A 9,856-nucleotide genomic window follows, 5' to 3' on the forward strand; every position below is an offset into this window, starting at 1 on the left:
ACCGGACAAAAAGCAATGAAACGGAAACGAGGACGTTCAAAACATAATGCACCTTCAAGTGACAGATTATAGAGATTTTACCTACTGGTTTTCCAAATTGTCTTCAGTTATCCAAACAAGTACAACAAGCAAAATAAAGTCCACATGGAAATAGGCAGTTAGCAGAACTGAGCAACTAGAGTACAGACACCAATTGTGAAAGAAGCAGTGCAATGCTAGGCTTGTGTCTACACTTTTGGGATGTTAACCAATGGCAAGAAAACTTACTTACCAGTCTCATTACTGAAGAAAGGAATATTAGTTTCTGAAACATGACATTCTCAGAGCAAAACTAAACAAAGTCACCAACACAATACAATGAATGTTGTGTTTTTCTTAAAAAATGAGGACTGTTCCACTAGTAAAGCCAGACAAAAGATCATCGGGAAGGAACTAAATGTTATTTTTACATTTAGTTCCTTAAAAACATTATCAAAACAAATCACAGAACATTAGCACTGACAGGGTGAAATCTGAGAAACATGTTTTCAACTAGGTTTAAGAGAAATAATACAATAAAGTTATCACATCTGATTTCTTGTCATATTTTATAACTGCAGTAATCTTCTTCAACTCATTTAGAGTTGTCTGAAATCATAAACAGAAAATGACAGCACTGCAAGTTAGTTCATTGTGTAGACACCTTTAAAATATTTCATTCACTTATAAGAAATTTTACGACGCATAACTGAATATATATATTATATAATTATTGAATCTTCATTAAACAACAAAATAATTCTTCATAACAAATGATACTTTTAACGAATCTTGAGTTACATAGCACTGGAACGGCGTGCAAAAACAGCAAACAAATAAAGAAAGTTCATGTTTAACAAAACTGCAACTTTAAAGCGTGCCTTAAAGGAAGAATAATACAACAACCACAATTTGAAGATCCAAAGTGGTAAAGGAACTTAAAGGAAAAAGAACACCAGCTCATTCTTGACCGAAGCCTTCAGTTTCTTCTATGGCATAGATGAGCTTTTCAACTAACTGTTCATAGCTCTTGTAAGGGGGTAGGTCAAGCCGATTGAAACAGGTGTGAGAGCGAGGTAACCACGTGTCTTTGCCAACCTTCTCAATACAAAATCTTTGAGGACCATTACTCCCTAAAACAAGAACAAAAAAATTTTTTCACAAAGATGTAACGAAAAGTAATAAGCAAACTAACATCAATTAACAAGGGAATTAACAAACCCATAAGTTCTGCGAAACCTCCAACTGGTACACGGCATGTTCCAGTAACAAATTGGAGCAGACGAGCCCTTTTCTCATTGTCTGTTTGACGAACAAACTGAAACAAGCATCAAACCACAGTTAAGTAAGAGAAGTGCAGTAAAACAGTTCAACAAGAAAGTTCTTTAGAGGAATTGACATACCTGCCAGAACCAAACCACTTGCTTTGACGATCTGGTGTAATGTCTGTAGATAGTATTTCTTTGCCAATCGTCGACATCTACTTCCTGCATGCCACACAACATTAATTCTAACTCCCGCTCATCAAAGTATTTCAGCCAAACTAGAGGCACAACTTCATCAAAGCCTTGCAGGAAATAATTGGTTTGATCCTCTATGCCCCGTGTCATTCGCCATTCAGTCATCAGTCTGAAAGTACAAAACGCAAACTAATTAAAATGTTCAAACTAGAAGTCACTTTAATTTAATATTCTGAAACATACCTCATGTACTCCTCTTTGTTTTCTTCACACACTCGAACCTTATCTCCATTTTCCTTAAGTTCATGATGCATAACTTGTCCCAAAACTTCAAAGTCTACACTGAAATAAAGCTCTAGCCCGCACTCATCAATGTTATTGTCACGAATCCATACCAAAGAATTGTAAAACTCTGGATCAATTGATTCGATATCTTTCATGATAAGCTGCTTGTTCAACATGCGTTTATAAAATGGCATAGTGAACCCAGAGTAGATGAAGCGCCCATGATAGAGTGCCTGCAAAATAGAAATACATTAGCACGTACTTCAACACAAAACTATAAAACACTAATTATGATTTCTTAAATGGTAAATACCATTGCAATGAATCTGCCAATGAATTTGAAATACAAAAGATGGTCTGGATTCACATATGAAGCTGGGTTAATCTGGAGGGAGTAGTTGCTCTTGTTGGCATACTCGAATAAGCAGTACATAGGGTTGAGGACCTCATGAGATAGCATGAAAAACCATTCCCTAGGAGAGAACACAAAATAAAAGTTGATTAGAATTAGCAGTTTACTCAACAATTCTAAAAAAAAATCTAAAAACAAAAATAAAAAAATACCTTGAAACACCTCCATAATCCAAGCCCTCCTCTCCTCTGAAGATGATGTACAATCTTTTCCTCAGCTCATAAGGAGGAAGTCTCATTATTTGATGATAAGAATCTTCAAACAAAGTCTGACGAGCAACAGAAATTTTGATGTGGCTGGGAAAAGCATTATTTTGACACAGATAGCGGAACTGACTAATTTTCCACCTAAAGGAACGCTCATAAGCTCTTGGAACGCCATATGCACCTACAGGCATTCTGTAAAATCAACCAATCATTATTGTTTTGTCAGAACTGTATCATGAACATCAGAAGTAACCGGTGGGATTTGCAACTCACCCTTTAGGGGCACCAGGGCGAGGGTCTTGGAATGTTGTTGTCTTTTTGTTGTGGTCCACAAAGTAACGGACATGGTCTTCGGTAAGTCTGATTTCCCATCCTGCTGGGAGTGGTGGCTCATCAGCACCCATTTCTTCCCTGGATATTCATAAAACAAAGGAAATCAGTAGGAAGTACCAATGACCCAAACTCAAATACAGTAACCTATCAAAACACATACCCTTGCGTCCGCGGGTCCTCCCATTGCGTCACGCGGTTTTTGTGGTTGCAGAAGTAAGGTCTTCCTTCAGGGCCAACCCGTTTCTCCCAGCCTTCAGGGAGTGGTCCCAAAGCATCTTCCTCCTCAGCAATAGCAGTTAAATCAGCATGAGGAGTAGTTGGGTTCTTCAGGGCAAAAGATAAATGGTTAATTTTAAAACATTAAGTTTTGAAAATTGTAGTTTATAACAGATGATACATGATGAAAGTATATACAGTACCTGAGGATACAAGAAGCGCTGATTGCCCTGAGTCATGACGTGATCTCTCTGGCCCTGCCAATGCTGGTAATGCTGCAACCGCTCTGTTGAAGGTCTTTGCCAAGTTGTAGTCCTAGTATTGTGGTCCACATAATATATGCGCCCTCTCTGATCGCGGCGAATTTCCCACCCAGGGGGCAAGGGTTGAGGCCTTTCCCATGAGGTGCTTCGGGTATTGTGGTCCACATAATATCTTCGCCCATACACATCATAGCGCATTTCCCACCTGAGTCAAAGAGAGGAGTGGTAACCAAAATAAATGCATTATGTAATGTTGCTTGAAGGAACCAATGATGGTTTCTATTTACCCAGCTGGTAGAGGTTCTTCAACTGTTGCTGTGGAACCAGGGACTCTGGCCTCCACGTCTACACACGGCCCAGTTGCACCAGCACCAACAGGTGCAACTCCGTTTGGCATGGTTGCGGCACTGGTACTAGGACTAGCATTGGACTCCCCTTCAGCAGGATGCTCTGGAGGATGTACAGCTCCTGCACCATTCACAGGGTGATGAGGATGGGTCACAGCCTGAGCTTGTGCTTGCTCCTGAGACATCTGAGAAGCAGCAGCAACAGCAGCAGCAGCTCGAGCCGCTAGGGTGGATAGATCTGAAAATAAACAAAAAAACTGAGATAATCTACTATACACAACATTCGAGATAAAATTGCAAATATCTTTAGTCTTTTGTTATGCCTATATTGAAGCACTGGACCTACAAAATATCACTATAAACTTTAACTAATAAGCTAAAACTATCATTGAAAAAAAAAAGAACAAGAGTAAATCGGTAATAAATGAGATGTAGCAAGCAGCTATGTGTGTGGGTGCATGTGTGGTAAACCTTTTAATGAAAACTCTACCTATGGACGGTCTAGATGTCTCCGGTGGAAAGATAGAATAAGGTAATCTTTCATATCCATCAGGTCGTCTGATTTCATGGCATGGCTCCAGTGTAATAGCTATCACACGAACAAGACAAATACTTACTGTTCAAGTGTACATTTGTGTAACACCACTCTCAAAATGTGAACACAAAAATTGTGAGCTGGGGGAGTATTCATTAAATAATAAAATATAATTCCTAATAGATCTTAGGATAGACAAGAAACTCATCATAGAAATTTAAAAGGAACCACTCTGTTCATTGCTTTAAGAACGTGTCTTAAGATAAAAAGCAAGAATTGGTAGTACCATGTTGGCCAGTGATTTAAAACTCAAATACTCATGAAATGGTCAGCACACCAAGCACCTGAAATGAAAGCACCTACAGACTCAACATTTGCTTACCTGCATGGGTTATTGGGTGGGAATGAGCCCCTGGAACTTGCCGAACTGGAGCCTGGCTGCTCCCATTAGGAATATTACTTCCATTACCATGAGGACGAATTCTAAATCGGACACCGTTTAAACCACCCCTAACTCCTCCTGCCTCACCATTGGTAGAACATGAGCCTAAAAACAAAGACATTAAGTAAAATACTAATGTTGATTAAAGATATTGCCACTCAGTGAATTATTAAGACAAGACAACTCACCAGAGTTTCTTGAAACTGTATCACCTAATCTGGTCGAAGGAAGGGAAGGTTGAACAGCTGTCGGTGCATTGACAAAGCCCATGTCTATTCTCAGGCCGTGCATAAGTGTGATTAACTCCCCAACTTTCACCGCAGCAACATTTTGACTATCAGCTGGGGAACCTCTGTATAGATCTAACGTAATTTCTAAATATTCACATCTTCCATTACACATATGCAATATATCATATAAACATATGCGCTTTTCACCCAAAATTGAGTCTTTTCGAAAGGAGTTATGATCCAACACACGGTAGTGAAGCAGCGAGTGAGGAGTGACCAGCCTATAATTGTTAAAATATTATTATTATTATCCTTCATTGTGAAAAGTACACTAACAACATTATTTTTTAAGATGTGAAACACTTACACAGTGAATTCCTCATTCCATTTTGGTTGTATTGTGCACTTAACTACCTCAGTCTTTCGTGGCGCCTTGTCATCTATAGCCAGTTCCACATATGGGTTGGGTTTTAGAAAACCACCAGAACTTTTCAGATGTGCGCATTCAACTTAAAAAAGAAGACAGAAACAGAAATATTAGTATAAATAATTGATTGAAACATAACTTGATAAAAATTCATTGAAAAGATTTGTATGAATAAATAATATATCTTACTTGTCACACTGAGTTGATGAAACCCAGGATTCCCTGGTTCTGACATGGTTTGAGTCCGTACGGTCACATGGGGCACAGAAATAATTCAGGGAGCAGCAGCAGTCTACATAACAGAAGAAAGCAAGTTGACTAAAAAGTATTAAAACAACAAAAACAACAAGCTCCTCCCAAAGACAACATTTGTTTGAGAAGGGCCTAAAGCAGTTCCAAATGAATGCAAGTTGTAAAAGTCTAAATCAACGGGATCTAGTGAGTTTTGTCACAAAATGTTCAGTGACTGAGGTTTAATTCTAACTTTGCAGTTAGGCTGACACAAAAGACCTAACCTCTCGAGATACTTGTGATTACTATCAGAGGGCAAAATCTAACAATTAGAATGAAACTAACATAAGAAAGAGTATGAATGTAATTAATGAATGTGTATTCAGGTGAAATATAATTAATCTAGAGTAAAACATAAAGAAACAAAAATCTGTCGTCATACTGTTTGAACAAAAGTGCTCACTAATTTCAGAGAAAAGGGCAAATATTTAAGAAGACCAAAGAAAAAACTAAAGGGTGGAAGAAATTGAAGGGGTGCATTCACAAGTAAATAGGGGCACAAATCTGAACAAAACAACAATTTTCGAAAAAAAATCTTTTGACAATGCTGGGGCAAAATAGGGGCATGAGACCAAATTTCTCTTATGATGTGGTAGAAAGCGAACAAGGTAGCTCTGCATATACATGATATCAATAACCGAAAATCGAGACGGCAAAATAAATGAAATGTCAAACTGGAATCACAATTAATCCATAACCACCCAACTGTCATAGGAGCGAAAGTTAGCAGCCTTGAAACTAACTAGGAGTTCGTCATTTCTTTCATGAACTCACCCAAGATTCACCGAAGAGATCCACCAGCATGAACGCTGGAAACTCCGAAACCGTGCGACAAAGGAAAAATAACACCACGATTATCAGTTCTTATCACCAGGCAGCAATCATCCCATTACACACAACGTCATGATAGAATTGCTCAGCGAGTGTCGGAAAATGTTGGGAGAAGACCATGTGGAAGAAGAAAATAAACACTGCCTTCTATTTTCTAGTCGCAAACATCTAGTCAACCAACCTAGTGCCTTGAAACACGCACTACCACACTCAATATTGACGAATCACAATGGATTGGAATGTAATAATATCCTTATTCAAAGTAATTTTAGTTTATTTGAATACGATTCTTCAGATTTCATCGTTGCAAGATTTTCTCTGAAACTAAAATTTTATTTCGTAGGGTGTACACCTTGTTTTTATGTGTTGTTGTTGTGCATGTTTTTGTTTGTTATTAGCATGTTCGCAGAATGACAGATAGGGCCATTTCGTTTTGACTCTAGTTATTTCCTGAATTTTGTCTTTATATTGTCAGTCCTTGAAGAAACATGTATCCGAATGACTTCGGCCGAGACAGCCGAGACCTGTCGAAAGTAATAGCGCTGTTTGAAACTTTAAGCAACAATGAACTAAAGGAGCTCTTGGACGACGATGCAAAGCTTGACACTTTCTTGAGGGATACGAAACAGGTTAGCAGACACACAGAGTTTGTCATCGGAGTGCACTCTCACTATCTCAAAACTTTTGTACTGACGATTCCACAATACTGTAATCCCTGCTTCGTTCTATTGTTTCAGGTTGATGGATTGGACGAGATTACTACAGAGAAAGAGATGATCCTGGCGAGCAACAGATCTCTAGCTGAATTCAATTTATCAAGGGAAAGGCAATTAACAGAAGGGAAACTTCAATTGCAGCAGTCTAGTGAACAAGGACAAAAACTTTTGGAGAGCATAGAAGCACTTGCAGCACAGCTTAGTGAGTAATATCTTCCTCCTTGATGACACTTTGGCAAAGTTGATGCGTTCGATTTCAATTTCTTGAATTTACTCTTGTGTTGCAGAAGAAAAGTCTGGTTCAACTAATTCTGAGACAGTTCTGGCTCTTCTGCAAACAGCAGCTGCAGAAATGGAGGAAGAATCAGAGGTATTTTCAAAAAAAGGCAATGGCTTTCTTAAGTGGTCCCCTCCACCTGTTTCTTTAAAATTTATGTATAAAAACTTGTATTTTATGTTATTTGCAGAAAGTGGCAGAAAGATTTTTAGAGGGTGAAATTGATGTGGATGCCTTTTTAGACCAGTTCCAGACTACCAGGAAGATAATGCATTTGCGCCGGGTCAAGGCAGATAAGATGTCTGACCTGCTCACCAAGAAACCGTCTCAAGGACCTGCCCCCTATCCCACATTCCCTACCGGAAATGTGCCATATTATCCACCAGCCCCTCCTGTTGGTGGTGCTCCATATCCAATGGGCAATTTCAACATGCCTCTGCCGTACCCCACACCACGTTATTAGCTTTTCAACATTTTTCAATCAAAATGTCTGTTGTGATGTATATTACAGTACTTTAATTTTAATCTGGTGGTCTTGTAATTAATTTTTCCACCTCCTCTGTCATTTACTCGTGCGATCTAGATGTGAGGATGTTAAAAATAAACAGCCGGAACAACTGATAATTTGTGTGTATTTTGCCATGTTACTAGCTTTTCAATCTTATTGTATTGTTGTCGATTGTGATGTATGTAATAATATCTTAATTTTAGTCTAGTGATCTTGTAATTATTGTTCCACCTGCTCTCTCATTTATTAGGGCGACTGAGACATAAGGATGCTAAACATGAACAACCAAAGCAACTGATAATTTGTGTGTATTTTGCATTTGAATACAAACTTGCACAATCACAGCCATCAAGTATTACCTCTGCCCTGAGTGGTGGGCATCAAGCTCTAATCATACATATGCACACAGTGCACACAAAAGTAGTACAACAGATAACAGATGGAAAACAACAACAAAAAAACCACAAATTATTATTACACAAGAAAACAGATTCTATAGACATCCAAAATTACTTTAATGGCCTAGGAGTGTCTGGTTGATCCAACTCATACAACACTGCCAAAAAAAGAAAGATTGAAACTAAAGTAATGGCAACTCTTTTTTCGAGCATCACAAGTTTCTTGTCCATTCGTCTCTCATTTTCAGTATCTGAGTATTGTATATCTCGTTTGACAGCTGTCCTTGCCTGATTCCGCAAATCCCTGTTAGTCTTTATAGATGCACTATAGTGGTTTTTGGTCCAATCATCAAAGTTGTAAATTCGTCCAGTTGTAGGAACTTTCATCTTGTTCTGAAGTCTTGATTTGTAAAAAGCTGCTCTTGGATCTTCTGGAACTTTAAAGCCAGCTTTCCTTGTCCCTGAGGCCATGCGATCTAGAGGCGCCATTCCCTTATCATACCGCATCCGGGAATCTTCATTTCCTAAAACTTCGTAAGCTTCACTTATTTCTTGAAACTTTACAGTAGCGGTAGGGTCGTTTATATTTGCGTCTGGATGATATTGCTTGGAAAGTTTATAGTATGCTGACTTAACATCAGCTTGGCTAGCATTTGGAGAAATTTTTAACGTATCATAATGAGACTTCTGACATTGCGAGGATCTAACAGAAAAGCACCTAATACCCTCCGTTGGCAACCGTAATCCTCTCGTTTTGAGAGAAATCATCATTGTTTAGGATTAATAAAAGTGAAGTAAAACTTCAACGAGGTTAGTGTCCACTTCTTCACACGTCAGACACTCTGTTGTCTTGACATAACAGGGCTTCTTATCTTGCGAGAGTAAGGCAGGGTTGAAGATAGAGACTTCAAGCACACAATTTTCAGTTTCTGAGGCTGCTGATGGTTCGTAGGAGACACTTTGATCAGGTTTCTTCTGCTGTATGTTATCCCTGTATCCAAATAAACTCAAGGGCGGCGGGGGTGCAGCTGCAGCAGTAGTTCACCATTTGTCCGCCAGGCGCCAGGCGCCACCACTGTTTAAGCGCCAAATACAAATCGTAAAACACTTAAAACCGTAGTACTGTGATACTGTCTCGGATAAAGGTTCTATGTACTTCTTTCAAAAAATAATTCAAAAATAGCTTGGCGTTAAAAGATTTTGAATAAATTAAGACGAAATCACATTTGGATTTGAGTTGGGCTTACAAGTATCAGGTCGTTTCAAATCGAATCCAATTCGAACCATGATTTATTTTTCTAATCGAATTTAAAAGGAAATTTAATGAGCGATTCGATGCCGATTCGAACGCTTCTCTCATTTTATGGAATTTCCCCTTATCTGTCCGTCGAAAAATTCGCGATTGAACTGAGCAAAGTTAACATCGAATCGAATCAGACAAGATTTCGATTCGATTCGGTACCGAACTCCCCGCCAATCCCAACAGCCAAGTAAAAGAATAAAGTGAGGGCTAAGTTTTATCGGTGAAATTGAGATGGTAAATGGTAGAGTAAGCTGACGAATCGCCGGTAGCAAGACCACCCTGCCTACCCTTCGCCGGTCCCTGTCACTCCGCTCTCCAGGTACCCGCCCCTGCCAAAGCCCCCACCCTCCGGTGTCGG

The 9,856-nt window shown here is 39.0% G+C and overlaps 3 protein-coding genes across 3 annotated transcripts; 1 reads left to right on the forward strand and 2 right to left on the reverse strand.

Moving 5' to 3' along the window:
* Window positions 1–978: 978 nt before the first annotated feature.
* Window positions 979–6,426, reverse strand: LOC117639224 (E3 ubiquitin-protein ligase Su(dx)). Its single transcript, XM_034374682.1, has 15 exons — window positions 6,240–6,426; window positions 5,364–5,466; window positions 5,115–5,256; window positions 4,706–5,028; window positions 4,458–4,622; window positions 3,481–3,778; window positions 3,134–3,398; window positions 2,875–3,038; window positions 2,655–2,792; window positions 2,328–2,573; window positions 2,077–2,236; window positions 1,722–1,996; window positions 1,422–1,647; window positions 1,240–1,336; window positions 979–1,151 (listed from the first exon to the last, which is right to left on the reverse strand). The coding sequence occupies exons 2-15, from the start codon at window positions 5,407–5,409 to the stop codon at window positions 979–981; spliced, it is 2,718 nt and encodes a 905-aa protein (XP_034230573.1). The 5' UTR covers window positions 5,410–5,466; window positions 6,240–6,426.
* A 248-nt stretch (window positions 6,427–6,674) lies between these two features.
* On the forward strand, window positions 6,675–8,004 carry LOC117639230 (vacuolar protein sorting-associated protein 37B). Its single transcript, XM_034374690.1, has 4 exons — window positions 6,675–6,925; window positions 7,034–7,214; window positions 7,300–7,382; window positions 7,480–8,004. Exons 1-4 carry the CDS (start codon window positions 6,785–6,787, stop codon window positions 7,750–7,752), a joined length of 678 nt encoding a protein of 225 aa, XP_034230581.1. The 5' UTR covers window positions 6,675–6,784; the 3' UTR covers window positions 7,753–8,004.
* An 84-nt stretch (window positions 8,005–8,088) lies between these two features.
* LOC117639231 (dnaJ homolog subfamily C member 30, mitochondrial-like) lies at window positions 8,089–9,234 on the reverse strand. The gene has a single exon (XM_034374691.1). It carries the CDS (start codon window positions 8,964–8,966, stop codon window positions 8,307–8,309), a length of 660 nt encoding a protein of 219 aa, XP_034230582.1. The 5' UTR covers window positions 8,967–9,234; the 3' UTR covers window positions 8,089–8,306.
* Between the last annotated feature and the right edge of the window lie 622 nt (window positions 9,235–9,856).

The sequence above is a fragment of the Thrips palmi genome, unplaced genomic scaffold (genome assembly GCF_012932325.1).
Source record: "Thrips palmi isolate BJ-2018 unplaced genomic scaffold, TpBJ-2018v1 HiC_scaffold_11, whole genome shotgun sequence".
Taxonomy (NCBI): domain Eukaryota; kingdom Metazoa; phylum Arthropoda; class Insecta; order Thysanoptera; family Thripidae; genus Thrips; species Thrips palmi.